Genomic DNA, 17,292 nt, shown 5'->3' with positions numbered 1-17,292 from the left:
CTAGTTGCATGTCTCCTTATATATCTTATGTGCCCCCAAAATATGGGAAATCAAGGAATAGTCCATCTTTTATTGAGGTGAAAAAAGAGAACAAGGGAGCAATCTCACAGCAGATGTTGGCCAGCTAAATCAGATGAAGTTCCTGAATTTTTCATCTGAACTTGAAGATATTAAATGAAAGAAAAATAAACACATGAAGTCTGTCTTACAATATTTAATCATGTTTTCTGTCTAAATTTTTTTAATATCATTAAATACTCAATAAATATTATAAAATTCATTTTATATTTCTCTTTCTCGCTTGAGACTCTCAAACTGAAACAATAATTTTATGGAAATCTTTTTGGCATTGTGACATGCATTTATATACAAAAGATAACTTACTTTCTTTAAATCCGCCCAGCTCTCTTTCGAGTTTCGATTCACTTTAGTATTTTTAAATAATTAACATATTTGACTCGTCAAATGGCACTAGAAAAAAAAAATATATATATATATATACAATACTCTCATGCATTGTCGATGTTCTAGAACACGCACATATGTGTTGATATGGAATCAGTCAATTGGACAGAGAAGAAGCCGAGCTTGTTCTCCCACGTGTTCAGCCCCCATAGGTTTTGCTGATGAACAATGCATTGAATATTACGTATGTGATTAATGCAAATTTGGAATTTTGACTTAAAAAAGATTTATTTGCCCATGTAAAAAGAATAAAACCATGCACACGCTTCAACTATCTTAATCCAATCTTCATGACTTTGCCATAAGCTTTTTAGAATAGAATAAATGAAGAAGAGGTTTGATAGCTAACCACTCAGTTGACTTCAATCTCATGCAACTTTGAAACCAAAATGGCATTCCTTTATTGCATGTGATATCAGAAAATATAACTTACATATTCCTTGGATGTGATCATTTTATTCTTGGGAAATAAAAGTTCAAAAATCATTATTTTTTCAGTGTTTTGGCACCTTAAACTAATTTGACAATTTAAACGAGATTGCACTTTCATGCAAATTACCTAACTTTGGCTGTATTGATAGTTTAGTTTATGACTCATATTAAAAAAATGAGTAATGTTACAAATAGTCGTAAAGTGTGTAAGTGTCGTGCAATCGTTTTGAAAATAGTGAGTCTATTATTAAAAAATTAATTTTTTTTTCATATGTACACTGTATTTATTTATTTATTTTTAAAATGATTGCATGACCTTTTACACACTCAAGACTTTAATACTTATACATATGAAGTCATATCAATTTGTGAATTTATTTTTATGAGATCTATTTAAGATTCTAGTACTTGTATAGCTGTGATTTACCATGATCACACACTCATTGCCTAACACATGCATGTGTCCGAAAATGCACAACTAATACAACATTGGTCCAAGCAAAAACAACTCCTTTAGTAATGACAGAGAGAGCAAAATCTTGGAAGGTGGTTTGCTTGTCGGAGGCTCCGGGCAATCCGCGTTAAAGGGAATCAACTTGCGAAGGAATTAAGAAATTAAGTACAAATTACATATGAGCTTATATTATAAAAGAACTGACTTGATTGGAATCTTTTCAAATTATTATAAATCATAAAAGTTTCTTAATTCAAAATTAAAAAAAAAAAAATAAGAAAAGTTTCTCTCTCCCAAATAATATTAGTCGCATTTGTCACACTTTTATTGAATTGTGCTTGAAATTAGAATTAGAAACTATCATTGATAACATCCTCGACTCTTGGGGCATCTTTGGTGAGTAAAATGAGAATTTTGAATTGAGATGAAAGTTTAAAATATTATTTTTAAGTATTATAATTATTTTAATATTTGAAAAAGTTAAATTATTTATTATATTTTATATGAAAATTTAGGAAAGTTATAATAATTAAATGATAATTTTGAGTTAAGATGTGTCTTTCAAACCTGCTATTAGTCAAATTTAAAATATAATAAACTTACAATTCCTTACAATTATTTTATAATTATATTTCATATTTTCTTCTAAACCACTATAATTTACAATGTAAAACCCTCATTATGATTTAATTGTTCACGAATGGAAGTAATTAAACGTGGCATAATCTTAACAACCTGATCAGCTCAATGTTGTATCCATATTATAACTTCAAACAAAAACTACGGCAGAGGGTATATGTTAAATAAAATATTGTTAGAATATTTTTGATTTAGAGATGAGATGTGATGATTTTAGATAATATGAGTTAAGATGAAAGTTAATAGTTAAATAAAATATTATTAGAATATTATTTTATAATATTATTATTATTTTAGAATTTGAAAAAATTAAATTATTTATTATATTTTGTGTAAGAATTTAAAAAAATTGTAATGAGTAAATGAAATGAAATATCTCTTATAACCAAATGGGACATGGCCTCGTTTGATTACACAGATGAGATGAGATAAAAGTTTAATAAAATATTGTTAAAATATAATTTTTTAATATTAATTTTATTTTGAGATTTGAAAATGTTGAATTGTTTATTGTATTTTATGTGAAAGTTAAAAGTTGTAATAATTAGATTTACATTTGAAAAATATATTATGGAAATATTCTCTTAACATACTCATTTTGTTTTAATATTTTGATTTTTATTTTTGACGTAAATTATTTTTGTTATTTTGAACGTGGATAAACACATTACAGTTATTCTCATATATGAAAGAACATTGCAATATTGAAACATATGAGATATTACAAATTGTTAGTAGCTAGAACTAGAAGAAATAAATATGATTTTTGAATGTAAATTAAAAATTATTTTTAAATAATATAGATAAATTGAGATATACTATATCATAAAAAAAAAGCTATTAATTAAAGTCGATAAATCATATTTTTATTAATCAAAATAGATAAAAATATTACCTAAACCATCGGGGGCTGCAATGACATTTTTAAGCTGTAAAGCCCAAATCCCCCCCCTTCCTCCCACTTCCCCCAATCAGTATCTTCGAAAAGTGGCCACAACAAGTCTACGCCGCACACAAACATTGCCCATCGCGTGACTGCATTTCTGGTTCTTTTGTTTTTGGTTAGTCATATAAGCATTTTCCTTCTTTCTTTCTTTCGCTGATTTAGGGCACTCCAACTACAAGTACCGGAAATCGCTCTTTTGACTCAGAACCAAAACCTCCTCTTTCTCTCGCCGATCTGCTTCTCAGGTACTCTCTCTCTCATTCTATATTTCCTGACTCTCACTCGCCAATTGACTCCTAGTTGATTCGAACTCGTCCTCACTCCCATCTCGAATTTTTTTCCAGTTCAATTTCATTTTTGTGTCAGATCCTTGTTTCCGTGTCACTGTGAAACTGTCTTTTATTATTTTGTAATCAATTCTGGTGTCGTAATTTGGGTTTCTGGAGGTGAACTTTGATTTCGTAGTGTTTATTTTTTTTCCTGTTCCGGGCGAAGGTAGACTTGGAAGAAATTTTGCATTTAGCCTTCCGTCTGGGTACTGAGGATTTGCGGGAAAGGATAACGATGTGGGGGACTTTGAAATGTGTTTTCATGCTCGTTTAGTGTTTTGTGAGAAATGAAATGCTTAACGTTACCAAGCCAAACCATGGTTGAGCAGTTCGACGAGAGCGGGATTCTACATTTTATAATTGCCGTTATTCTGTATTTCTTTCATTTTACCTGTTGTAACTACATGGAGTAATCTATGGAATTCTTTTTGGTCGTTTAAGATCAGTTATGTGGTGTTATAATAGCACTAGATTACTACATTGCATTTAATTGTTGGGAAGGTACCCAACGATACGTGGACCTATTTGTGCTTCTGGTGTGGGCTTTCTGGTTGTCATCGTTTTGCTCATTGCATTTTCGTTATTTTGTGTCTTTCAATGACTTGTATGATATTATAACCAAATCTAGGGTTATGGTTTTGACAATGAGAACATGATTTACCGTCATAACATGAAGTATTGAAACCCAGATTTGATCTTGAAACAATGCTGTGATTCGTTTTTAAAAAGGGTGGTACAAAAGCTCAATGTGATGTTAACTGTTAAGGTTCAGAATTCTCCCCCCCCCCCCCCCCCCCCCCCCCCGGCCCCCCCCTTTTTATCGGCATCAAGATTTCAGAATTTTAAAGAGGGATAGGTTTATTATCGGATTCATTCATTTACATAGGAATCGTAATGAGTATCTTGATGTGTGTATTGCTTTGTGGCGTTCTGTTCAGTTCATTTTGTCATGGTTGCTTACTCCTGATGCTCTTTTGGTACTTTGAGTTCTCTCTTACAATTACATTGTCATTTTCAGGCTAAAAGTTGAGTATCGAGGAGTAAAGCTATACAATTTGTCCATCTATCTTTTGACTCTCAAGACTAGGAGTGCTGTTTCTCAGCAAGGAATGATTGTTTGCATGACCTTTTAATGCTCATGCAATGTCGGGATTACTTAATGTATTATCTCTTATCTATATAGTTTCTCAAACTTGGGCTGGGACATCGGCCACTTCTGCATGTCTTTGTTAGTTTGCTTGTTGTCTAGCTAAACTTATTCTAAGAGGAAACAAGTTGGAAAAGTTACTTGCTGATATCTAGGTTATCTTTGGCCTTTGCGAAATATATGATTATGTTGTTAAGTGTGGTTCTTTAAGCTCTAGTTGGGAGTTTTTCCATGCTCGTTATGGGATCTTCTTTCATACGGGATCTACGGCCTTTGTGTTTGCTTAATTTCTGAATTCATGATTTTTTTTGTTTGATTTTGGTGAATAATTTCCTTTACATTCATTTTATTTTCTGTTTGTAGCTGTTGAATTTACTGATCAGATCTGTGGTGAATCTTGCATGAAGCTTTGTTTAGCCTAATTGTGTTCGCATTAGGGAGGATATAAGTTAGTAGTAATTTGAAATAAATAAATATTTATTTGGGACTTGTAGAATTATTGAGCTTCAGTGATGAGTTGTATCCTGTTTTTGAAATTGAATTATCCGAAAGAAAAGTGTAATCTATACTCAGTTCCTACATACCATACCTTCTAGGTACTATTTGGAATGTTATACTGTTTATGGATAAAGTAGCATTTGTAGAGTTTTTGCTCTTTTTTTTTTATAAGTAAAAATATTTTATATATCAAAAGGAGTAACCAAGTACACTGAACGAATACAAGAAAACACCTAGCCCATAATAAAGCGCCCCTAATGACCCAAAAAAGCATGAGAAAAACAACCCAAAATACACTAATCCCAAAACTACCCAAAATACCCAAAAAATTACACTGAACCTCAACCCCTTGTTTCCTGTATAACCAATACCCAAGCCAAACCCCATCCCCAACCCCTTGTGTTTCCCATCTTCACATTCCCCTCCCTTTAGACTTCCATCTAACTGAGCTACCTCCCTTAGTGTCGTAGTTAATTGCCCAAGAAAGACGCTGTAACTCCCTGTTTTTCTTGAAACTTTTGGTTTCAAGCGCGTGGCTTGCCTCAATCGCGGTGAGTAGTTCATTGAATTGGTCTTTGCATCCTCCATGTGAAATCCCCATGAAAGGTAGAACCTCGTTAACTTTAGGCAGAATCCAGTCCGCTATCAGAGGAAAAGAGACCAGGGTAGAAACATTATCCTCAGACACAGTAATCAATTGCATTCCCAATTCTGGATTTTCTTCAACGCAAGGCACCGACGACAAGTTTCGTACCTCCTCATCAACTCCATTGTTTCTTTCCATCCCCATTAGAGCTTTTGGGGTGACAACAAGTCCCTTCACCTCAGACGACCCTATACGTGCAACTTCAGCAGATCCTATATCTCCTTTACCATTTTCGGGCAAGGGTGTAACACCGTCTAACGGTTTATCCTGTGTTACCTGAGGCGAATGACATTCCATTACCACATTCACTACACCAACACCCAACGTAGACCCCACTTCAAATAAACTAGATTTTCTTTTGACCCGCCACGCTCTCCTGGATCTGATTATAGGGACAGGACCAAATCCGATTTTCTGTTTTCCTTTATCTGAAATTAAAGGAATCGGGTCTATCTTAGTATTAACAACCTTGTTTTCTCCAGCTGAAAGCGTGTCTATTTTTGTAGACAAGAAAGCTATTGCTGTCTTCAACTCGACAAATTGGGTTTCCATATCCTTTAGAGAATTTTGCATCACTTCAAGCTGGTTCTGAGCTTGCATGATTTGCAGACCACTTTCATCGTTCCCCTTACTCTGTGCCACAGAAGCATGATCCATCTTCAAAGCTGCCGCATACGATCGCTTCGCCACGGTGGATGTGCTTGGGTCTTTGGTGTTCTCATTCTTCTTTTCCTTTCTTGACCCCTCATCACAGAGCAAATCTGCGGCTCTGCGTAATTCCACTGCAAACTTCTCCCAACCTTGTCCTTCATGCCCTTTAGGAATTACAACACTACTCCGCTGGCCTCCTCCACCATATTCGGTGACAGTTAGATACCAACCATGCTTGTTGGAGCATCGTTGGGCCATGAATTCTGTGTTACCTTCGCCCAAGTGTTTTGTATAATCTGAATTTGTCCCTGCCTTTAATGCTGCTCCCACCATAGCAATCAACCATTCTATACCATTCAACCATTACTACAGATCTCCAAACCCTTATGCCCTCTCCACTATTTTTAATGAAGACTTCCAAGTTTCTGGCAAAAACTCAAAAGCCTTTGATTCTACCCAAGAACGCACCATTTGACCCATACTGATTCAACTTCACAAGTAGGGGCTTTCCAAGCTGTAAGGGGGCTTCATTCTGTCGAAAAAGGCTACAAGATACAAACCAGTCACCAGAAGGAAACAGTGACTGCAAAATGCCCTTCGAGAGGTTGCAGGTGTTTGTCGATAGGTTCTGTGGAAGCCAACAGGGACGCCACTTCTGACAGATCTTGGAAAAAGATAAGTTAGTGTATTCCACGAACCTAAATGGTATGTGAGAAGATAAGTTGTGGTGGACACCTGTGGGTAAGAGGAACTTTTCGGTTCGCTCATTCTATAAATCCCTTATAACCACACCAAATAGTTAGTTCCCTTGGAAAAGATTGTGGAGGAATAAGGCACCTACCAAAGCACTTTTTTTTCGTCTGGTCAGCGGCCTTGAGTAAGATTCTGATGACAGATAATCTGTGAAAACGCGGGGTAATTATTGCAGACTGGTGTTGTATGTGTAAGAAAGCCGGAGAGACCGTGGATCATCTGCTGCTACATTGTGAGACAGCGAGAGCCTTGTGGTGCAAAGTGTTCAACAAAATCGGGTTAAACTGGGTGATGCCTGCTACGGTGACTGAGTTATTGGCCAGTTGGGGGATGCCGGGTGGATTACCACAGATCAAAGCCGTGTGGAAAATGGTTCCAATCTGTGTTATGTGGTGCATATGGCGAGAGCGTAATGAGCGGATTTTCAAAGACAAGGAGCGGACACTAGTGGAGCTTCGCTCTTTTTTTTCACTTCTATAGTCCTTTGGGCCATTGCTATAGACTTTAGTGGCCAAAATATGCACGATTTTCTTTTGTCTTCTTTAGCAACTTAGATAGGTTTTATCTCTTGTATAACTTCTTGTTTTACTTGGGCTCTGCCTATTCGTATTAATACTATTGTTTACCTATAAAAAAATATTAATACTATTGTTTACCTATAAAAAAAAAAAAAAGAGACCCAACCCAAAAAAACCTAGTCGCCAGAGTAAATCTGACGTTGGAGGCCAGCGAAGAGGTCGCGGGGACTAGTCGCACTTTTCTATGAGAAGAGATGCCGGTGGCTCCACCAAGAAAGCTAGTGCAAGGCAGGTAGAGGCGAGGCAGAAGAAAACCCAGGTCACAGGAGGGATATCCGGTGCCGGATACCCTTTAGTGACGTCGCGGGTGTTTGCCGGGCCTATCTGTGCCGGACAGGTGGCGGCGGCGGCAGTGGCTCCTCTAGGGTTCTCTCTCTCTCTCTCTCTCTCTCTCTCTCCTCTCTCTCTGTGTGTCTATATCACGTCGGATACACTTTTTGGTTTTCGCTCTTAAGATAAGATGGTAGTGTTATGTAACACCCCGTTCCCGTAGGATAGAGACGTTACTAACAAACATGATAAAAGGTCCGGTAAAGAGACTCATTACTCTGAAATACCTCATTTATTGAAAGAAACTTAACTGAAAGGATATAAATAGTCTTGAAACTTGAAACTGATTAACGCAAAACATGAGCTAATCTTAAACAAGACTAGTTATTGAAATGACATAAAAGAAACTTAATTCTTGTGTAAATGACACTTATTCGTCTCTAAGTCCTTATACTAAATCTACTCCTGGCCATCCAGCTCTGCATCATCATAATCACCATCTGTGGCAATCAACATAGAAGAAAACAAAAAGACAAACAACAAAAATGAGTCGAATACTCAGTAAATAATACATCATACCGTAAAATACTATCTAGCTTAGCATAAATTTGATTTTTAAAGCCTTATCATAACTTTCATATAACATTCATGGATTAACATGAGCGGAAACATTCATAATCATGGCAAACATGAAGCGTGAATGCATGAGTAACTTGTTTATCTTGAATTGTACTTATTTCATGGTGAACCACGTTTGAGTCCATGGCACCACATAACTTGTCATGTAGTGAAACACGCTTGAGTCCGTATTTCACTTAACTTGCATAACATGAAGTGAAATACGCTTGAGTCCGTATTTCACTTATCCTGCTTGACATGGAGTGAAACACGCTTGAGTCCGTGTTTCACTTATCTTGCTTGACATGGAGTGAAACACGCTTGGGTCCGTGTTTCACTCATCTTGCTTGACATGAAGTGAAACATGCTTGGGTCCATGTTCACTTAACTTGCATGACATGGAGTGAAACACGCTTGAGTCCGTGTTTCACTTAACTTGTGGTAACCACGCTTGAGTCCGTGGTACCGTCTTAGCATAACTGTGGTAAACACGCTTGGGTCCGTGTTACCTTAAAATGTTTATCTTTCTTGATGCATGATAATTTTCTTGGACTTCTTAGACTTTTCTAGCATGGCATATTCTTGTACATGGCATGGCATAACATGATATATTCTTGTACATAGTATAGTATAGCATGACATGGCCTAATATGATTTAATCATTTTATGACATTTCATGGCATGCATGATCTGAGAACTAATGAACATGTCATACATGATCTGGCTATTTATTACATGGCATGCTTGACTTAAGTTATTGCATGAACAATACGTGGCATATATGGTCTAAGTACTACATGAATGAAGCATGCATGATCTGGCTATTTTAATTCATAGAATACCTATCTTAAATTATTATATGATCATATCATGACTTCCATATGATTTTAGTAACATTCAATCCATTAATCAACAATCCATAAAAGCATAACATATATATAGGCTTACTTTCATGTAAATCATCGTAATTCATAGAAATTCGTGAAAGCGATCTAACCTTTACTTGGCTCTTAGCGCAACGTAGATAACCATCAAAACCATATCATATTATCATACCCAATTATAATATTTACATTACGCGTACATTTATATGATCATACTATTTACCTCTTAGCGGTGCTTCCGAAATCTCACGTCGTAGCTCGTGACCTATACGAGGCACTAGACGTCACTAATCTTTCTAGAAAACGTGTCGTAGCAATCTAATTACTTAAAATCTTACCATAGAGATAATTTAATAAATAAGTAATTAATAAAAAGAATAAATATAATCAGAACATAACTAAATAATTTCTAACTGAATTAACCTAAATTCTAGGTTCGTATGTTACATGTTATGTTATGGATGCTTTACTTGTGTTAATGTTTAGCTATTTTCTATATTTATGTCTTTTTTTTACCAGTTATTCTGTATTATGTTTGGGCAAGTTTGTATGGAATGTGACCCTGATTTATTTCACATGTTTTATCTGTTTATTGTGGAATGGACTGTTCTTTCTCGTTGCAGTCTTCTCTCAACAGTTCAGCTTCAAACCTTCCAGATAATACTGGGCGAACTTTTTCTTCTTCTTTCTCTGGTCAGTCTGGTGCGGCCTCCCCTGTTTTTCATCACTCCGGTGGGTAGATAGTTCTGGAGTTTTTCCTCGTATGTATTTTTAAACTTTGTGAAATTCCAAGATTTCTTTCTGCAGGAACACTTCAAGGGCTACACAATATTCATGGGAGCTTTAATGTTCCCAACATTCCCGGTACACTAACATCAAGAAACTCCGCACTAAATAATGTTCCTTCTGGGGGAGTTCAACAACCAACTGGCGGCCTTTCTAGTGGGCGTTTTGCATCAAATAATCTTCCGGTTGCACTTTCCCAGGTGCTTTTGTTGTTCATGCCATCTGCTAGTTGCTAAAAGGAGTTCAAGATTATTGACTGCTGTATAGGACATCTGTCTGTGTGCATGTCAAAAAGTATACGTATCCATTGTTATAGTTTGAACTGCTACTTTTTTTGATCGGTAATTTGTTTTTGCAGCTATCTCATGGAAGCTCACATGGACATTCAGGGGTCGCAAATAGAGGAGGTATAAGTGTTATAGGGAACCCTGGATTTAGTAGTAGCACAAATGGAGTTGGCGGTTCTATTCCTGGAATTCTCCCAACCTCTGGTGCAATTGGTAACCGAAATGCTGTTCCAGGATTGGGAGTATCCCCAATTTTGGCAAATGCAGGTCCTCGGATTACAAGTTCCATGGGAAACATGGTTGGTGGGGGCAACATTGGGAGGAGTATAGGCTCTGGTGTAGGATTATCTGTTCCTGGTCTTGCCTCTCGGCTAAACTTAGGTGCAAATAGTGGATCTGGAAGTTTGAATGTTCAAGGACAAAATCGATTGATGAGTGGTGTACTTCCACAAGGTATTAAATTGAACTAGTGAAGATATGAATAAGTAGCTTAGTAGGAAGATGTTTTGTTCTAGTACCTTTGGAACTACTTTCTTTTGCACAGTTTGTGGATACTAGCTGTCTGCTCCATTTCTGGAATATGCTGAACTCAAATTCTTGTTAGATGCTTTGTGCTAATATCAATATACGGAGATTTATTTGCAATTCTTACATGCTCATGTGCTTATTATTGCCTAATTCGTTTGAATATTATTGCCTGTCATAGTTGTGCTTTTATTCATTTTTAATCAATTGTGTTGATATTAATATACGAGCTACTTATAAAAAAAATGATACATGAGTTACTTTTCTGTGGAGATGACATTTTCTTGATTCAGGTTCTCCACAGATGCTTTCTATGCTAGGAAATTCCTATCCCACTGGTGGAGGTCCCCTTTCTCAAGGCCATGTCCAGGCAGTAAACAACTTAAACTCTATGGCAATGTTAAATGATGTGAACTCTAATGATACACCTTTTGACATCAATGACTTCCCTCAGTTGACAAGTCGTCCTAGTTCTGCTGGAGGGCCCCAAGGACAATTGGGTAAGCAAAGTCTTTTGTCTTAGATTATGCCGTATGGCTGTTTCTATTATTTACTTTGTGAAATTCTGACAAAGGAAAAAAAATTTAGGTTCGCTACGAAAACAAAGTCTTGGTGTTAGTCCTATTGTTCAACAAAACCAGGAGTTTAGCATTCAAAATGAAGATTTTCCTGCTTTACCTGGATTTAAAGGTGCTGTTGATCTGGACTATTAATCTTGATTGTACTTTCTCAATAAAGAGTGATTAGCAGTTTTATTGAAGGCACTTATCTCACCACTAGTGCTAGCCATGTATGGAATTGTAATATCTTAGATTACGTTTGTGTTTCAATTGCTACATCAGTTCTATGTTGCCAGCTTGGTAAAAGCTTTGCTAGAAATGGAGAAGATAAAAGAAAAAGAAAAGAGAAATGCTCGGTGAAAGAAACAGCAGATAATGCCATGCAAGCTTATTTCTGCATGTTGTACTCTGATAAAATAGGGTTTTGAATCTGAGCTGTGACACTGAAGTATGATGTCTCACAAAGTATTAGAGATTCAAATGAACTTATCAGTCCCATATTAAAAATATGGCTACTTGCGTTTGAATTAAATTTTTTGTGCTTTTGCTTAGTTATGAATTTTCTAGTTAATGGAAATGTGCTGATGAGGTTACTCTCTCACTTTGTTACTGATTCCTAAGGTTTCAGTTTGGCAACTATTCTGCAATTTTAATTCTGTATTGGTGATATATTGTCTTGTAAGATATGCAAGGTGTAATTATTGGATGCCATTGTTCTAGGGAACAATATTTCTTTGGCTAATGACACTGAACATGTGATATCTTGTCATTCTATGGTATGATGGTTCTCCCCCCCATCTTTGTATTCGCATTCCCCAGCCCCAGACTCACCTCCACTGATGCTCATTGATGTTAACCACCTTAAAAATATGGGATGTGAGGTGAAAATTATCTATGATTGTTGTATCAAGCATCTTCTAATGTTCTGAATGTTTTTGCAGTGTCATCTACTTTGTGGTGTTCTGATGATTCTTTGCTGTCTGATGTAAAATTTCTGCTCATGCTCAATCAATCTAATAACTTGCGTGTTCTTCATTTCTCTTTTCTGTTCTTTGTTTACAAATGGAAGAGATGTCTTTATTACTCACGTAGATGCTTGGAAGTCTGTTTTTGTTCTTTTGATAAAATTGGTTGATTGCAATAGCTTCTGCAGTTGACAGTATTATTAGATCTTGTGCAGGTGGTAATGCAGATTATGCAATGGATATGCACCAGAAAGAACAACTTCATGACAATGCTGTGTCAATGATGCAATCACAGCACTTCTCTGTGAGTCCTAAGCAGTGGAAATTGCAGAATATATGTGTGTTATAATCTATGAGTGCATCAAGACTGATAGAATTTTTATAATTATTTTTATATATAAGACTAAGGGGTTTTTTCATTGTGAGAGTTAAAAGCCCAAAAAATATTGACAGTACCAGTTGACATGAAAATCTGTGATAATGTCATCATTCGACCTGAAAATGGGTGATACTATAATGTCAGTCTTGTTGGGATGGAAAATTTCCACAGGATTTTCATTGTTGACATTATACCATGTGTGATAAGGATTCCTGATATTTCAATTTCTAAATGTGCAGATGGGGAGGTCTGCTGGATTTAACTTGGGGGGAACGTATTCATCCCATCGTCAGCAGCAACAACAACATGCTCCGTCAGTCAGTAGCGGTGGTGTCTCTTTTTCATCTGTAAACAATCAGGATCTTCTCCATTTACATGGCTCAGATATTTTCCCATCCTCACATTCGTCTTATCACTCCCAGGTAGACTAACATGTTGCTGTAAATTGGTGGTTTCTAATAACAAGGGGATCTTGGAGGTCATATGAGAATTGGATTTTGATTTTCTCTTGCCATAATTGGATTTTAAATAAGAAGAAAATGGATTATCATGAAAATGCCATGTGCATTGTAGGATTGTATGTTTTTGGGAGATTATGGAAGGTGGATATTTGAAATGCCATGTTGGTCAAGATACTAAGATAGGTCTCGTTTGTAGGCATTTACCTTCTGCATCAATATATGAAAGTATACCGAACATCCTAGTTATGTAATTTTGTTTTTGGTTCAGACCAGTGGGCCTCCTGGCATTGGACTAAGACCTCTAAATTCTCCAAATACTGTATCTGGTATGGGATCGTATGACCAGCTTATCCAGCAGTATCAACAGCACCAGAACCAGTCTCAGTTTCGGCTGCAACAAATGTCAGCTGTCAATCAGCCATTCCGGGATCAGGGCATTAAACCCATGCAGCCTGCTCAATCTGCTACAGATCAATATGGTTTGCTTGGCTTGTTAAGTGTAATTAGGATGAGCAATCCTGATCTGACATCCCTTGCACTTGGAATTGACCTTACTACACTAGGGTTGAATTTGAATTCAACAGAAAATCTTCACAAAACTTTCGGTTCTCCCTGGTCTGACGAGCCAGCTAAGGGTGATCCAGAGTTTACTGTGCCACAATGTTATTATGCTAAACAACCACCTGCTCTACATGTGAGCTGTTTTTATCATTTTCTTTTTGATCATTGAGTGTTGATTTATTTTCCTTTTCACTCAATCTCTTTTTGGTGGTTGCAGCAAAGTTACTTTTCGAAGTTTACGGTGGACACTTTATTTTACATATTTTACAGGTGTTTTTCTTTCCTGGGCAGCATCTCTGTTGCTCTCTCGGAATGACTTTTAAGATATTAGATCTAATGGAATCACTATCTTCTCTTTGCAGCATGCCGAAAGATGAAGCCCAATTATATGCTGCAAATGAACTGTAAATTCTCTCTGGCACACATGCGCATCTATATATGAAATGAATATTTACCATCACTCTCTTTGTTTTATTCTTTTATGGAACTGGAAAAAGCTTGCACTCTGCACGTGCTGCAGACATTGTATTTCCATCATATTGGACAGTTCTGTTTTGTCTAAGTTTTTTCATCTCACTGCTGCGAAAATTCTGGAGAAGTTTTTTTTTCCATTTAAGAAATCCTTGTTTGTTAGAACTCTTTTTTGGATATTCTTTTCAAGTCCACAATATTGCCATTACATGGATAGATTAATAGATTCTGCATCCTTGTATCACGTAATTACATAATATATTATTTACTGCATTTGTGCAAATACTGATGTACTTGATGTGTGGCAGTCCTGAAAAAATGTTCAACATTTCAGCTTCCACTCCAACTGCACCTCTACATGCACCTGCATTGTGTGACATGAATTTTACTTTCTGAAATATTTACCAACGAGGTTGGAGCTTGTTTTACTAAAAGCATTGTGAAACCTGTTGGCAGTTACCTTAGAGGCTGGTTTTATCACAAAGAGCACCGACTATGGTTCATAAGAGTCCCCAACATGGAGCCGCTTGTTAAGACACCTACATATGAGAGAGGAGCTTATCATTGTTTTGATCCGAACACGTTTGAAACAATCCGCAAGGTTTGGACTAATTAAACGCTGTTCTGTCAATTGTTTTCTATATTATCATTTGTTCTGCAATCTTCTTCTAATTTTAGCTCCCCAGAGTCCAACATATAATTATTGTTGCAGGATAATTTTGTTGTCCATTATGAGATGTTGGAAAAGAGACCGTCACTACCTCAACATTAACACTGCCCCCCCTTTGTTTAGCAAACAAGATCCTACTTACAGTGTAAAGTTTGAGTTTATTCATTAGAAACCTAGTTAGTTTGCAGCATCAATGTTCCTTGTATCAGGCAATTGTAAGCAATTGGCCTCTCAATCTCGTTCCACTGATCTTTAGTGGCATCATTTTCGTTTACATAAATATGCTCTGTTCTTTGTCACTTTAATTAGCGACCTTGCCCCTTTGACTGTATAATTACGTAGTTAACCATTTGTCTGGGAGGTTTCCAAGGTGTTACCCTTTCACAATTCACAGACCCAGAACCTTCGCACATTGTTGGAGGTATTAACTAGGAAAAATTATATTCCGTGGTATTCTCTCATTGTTGAGGAACGGACTTGCTTGTGTCTGACTCTTAAGTCATGTCGGAATTGGACCTATTGGGACACATGCCCCCGTCTTAATGGATCCAGTTGCAACAGGAACTGGATTCAAGCTAAACCTATTGATAACTACCCTGGTATGGTGTACTTGTACCTGATATTGCGAAGCGTCTAACAGACACCAAACATTTGCAGCACAAATTTTCTGTAAAAGTTCCATCGACAATAGATAAAGGGAAAACAGATGGAATTAAGAATATGATTGCATGTCCGCCTACTTATAAATCCGGGAACTTTTAATTGGTTTCAGTTCTTCGCTTCCCCGGGTCTGAAATATTGCCGTATTATACTGCATGACTCGTATGGTAGGCTTGGGTTGTGCCGCCTCTGGGTTGCATTAATCAAATTGAGATTGATTTTGGTGAGGGTGAGGATTAAATCGACACCCTCGGGGGAGATGCTTTGCCTTACTCCAGACAGCCGAGCAAACAATTTTGGGAATGAGGTTTCTCGAATCCCTATCAAGTTATCAACAGTTGAGCCAATGATTGTTGCTGGCTGTTATGATCTGAGGGTTAAAGGTTTAACTAAATAAGTGTGCAATAGTGTTTAGGACTTTTGGATTAATAGTTAGGTCTTTAACAATTGGTATCAAAGTATGGGCCACGTCACGGGTTCAAGTCACGGAGGGGGCGACCTATAAGTTGGATTAAAATGCCTTGATACTATGTATGAGCATGATGTTAAGTCATTGAATACTAATAGATGAGTAGAGTGTTACGGGCCCAATTGATTAGAGCTTAGAATGTAATAGTTGATAAACGATTTGTAAATTGATAAAGGAACAATCTGATTTTTCGAGGAAACCAGCACCTCCAATTCGACAAAACGCCTTAATTCATTTCAGATCTCTGCTTCCCACACAGCACTCACATTATAACAGAAAGCAAAACAAGAAATTAAGGAAAATGACTATTTTGCCCTAAACCTCTGATTACATGGGCTTAATCGAAGACAATAAAAGAACTACAGATTACTAACTCAAGACCCAACCAATATTATTAACCTAATGCCCACGACCCAGCCCATTAAATCAGCCTCTTCATTCCAGCTCATCCTCTTCTCTTCTCTTCAATCTGATGCCACAATTGCATCTTCAAACCCAGTCTCAACAACTACTCCCCTCCTCAGAAGACCTTGTCCACAAGGTCAGGGAACTGGCGGCACAACTCTTCAACGGGAACCCAAGACGAGTCTTCTTCGGGGGCGCCACTCCATTTGACCAAAAGTTCAATGAAGGGGCAATTCTGCCGTTTGGTCATGCGCCGATCCAGCACCTTCTCGAGTTCTATGCGCAAAGCCCCGTGCGGATCTAAAGGTGGCAGCTCCAGTGTGGGGTGTGTATCTGCTCCGATGTGCTTCTTGAGGAGGGAGACATGAAAAGCCGGATGAACCAATGAGCTCGTGGGTAAATCGAGCTTATAGGCGACTTCTCCAATCCGCTGCAGAACTCGGAAGGGACCGAAATATCTAGGACAAAGTTTCAAACTTTGCCTTCTGGCAACGCTGTGCTGGTGGTGCTTCTAGAGTTTTAGGTATATGAGATCGCCGATGTGAAACTCTCTTTATATGGTACTTGTCGTACTGTTTTTTCATGCTTTCTTGGGCTGCTTGTAAAATTTTCTTCAATAGCTCTAGTATTTGTTCCCTAGTTTTGAGTTGAGAGTCAACTTCCTATTTTTTGTGGTGCCCGAGACATACTGTAAAAGAGTAGAGGGTGGCACCCCGTATAAAGCCTCAAAGGGGGTGACTTTGGTGGAGGAATGGAGGTTAGTGTTGTACCACCATTCTCCCC

At 37.1% G+C, this 17,292-nt stretch overlaps 1 protein-coding gene and 1 non-coding gene across 4 annotated transcripts; one reads left to right on the top strand and one right to left on the bottom strand.

Annotated features, from left to right (window-relative positions):
* The first annotated feature begins 3,013 nt into the window (after positions 1-3,013).
* LOC122291797 (probable NOT transcription complex subunit VIP2) lies at positions 3,014-15,306 on the top strand. 3 transcript variants are annotated; one of them, XM_043099776.1, is made up of 15 exons: positions 3,014-3,181; positions 4,284-4,426; positions 9,934-10,042; positions 10,118-10,296; positions 10,455-10,503; positions 10,618-10,836; positions 11,202-11,408; positions 11,497-11,598; positions 12,649-12,737; positions 13,052-13,234; positions 13,542-13,967; positions 14,052-14,104; positions 14,197-14,238; positions 14,762-14,906; positions 15,018-15,306. In XM_043099776.1, the coding sequence occupies exons 2-15, from the start codon at positions 4,409-4,411 to the stop codon at positions 15,075-15,077; spliced, it is 1,881 nt and encodes a 626-aa protein (XP_042955710.1). In that variant the 5' UTR covers positions 3,014-3,181; positions 4,284-4,408; the 3' UTR covers positions 15,078-15,306. The 3 variants fall into 3 exon arrangements, with proteins under 3 accessions (XP_042955710.1, XP_042955709.1, XP_042955708.1); XM_043099774.1 differs by having other exon boundaries at positions 3,015-3,181; positions 10,455-10,836; XM_043099775.1 differs by lacking the exon at positions 11,497-11,598 and having other exon boundaries at positions 10,455-10,836.
* Positions 9,962-10,042, bottom strand: LOC122293081. The gene has a single exon (XR_006237138.1). It is a non-coding gene; the product is annotated as a small nucleolar RNA snoR35 (small nucleolar RNA).
* Positions 15,307-17,292: the final 1,986 nt, after the last annotated feature.

The sequence above is a fragment of the Carya illinoinensis genome, chromosome 13 (assembly GCF_018687715.1).
Source record: "Carya illinoinensis cultivar Pawnee chromosome 13, C.illinoinensisPawnee_v1, whole genome shotgun sequence".
Taxonomy (NCBI): Eukaryota; Viridiplantae; Streptophyta; class Magnoliopsida; order Fagales; family Juglandaceae; genus Carya; species Carya illinoinensis.
This window is presented reverse-complemented; position numbering and strand designations above follow the sequence as displayed.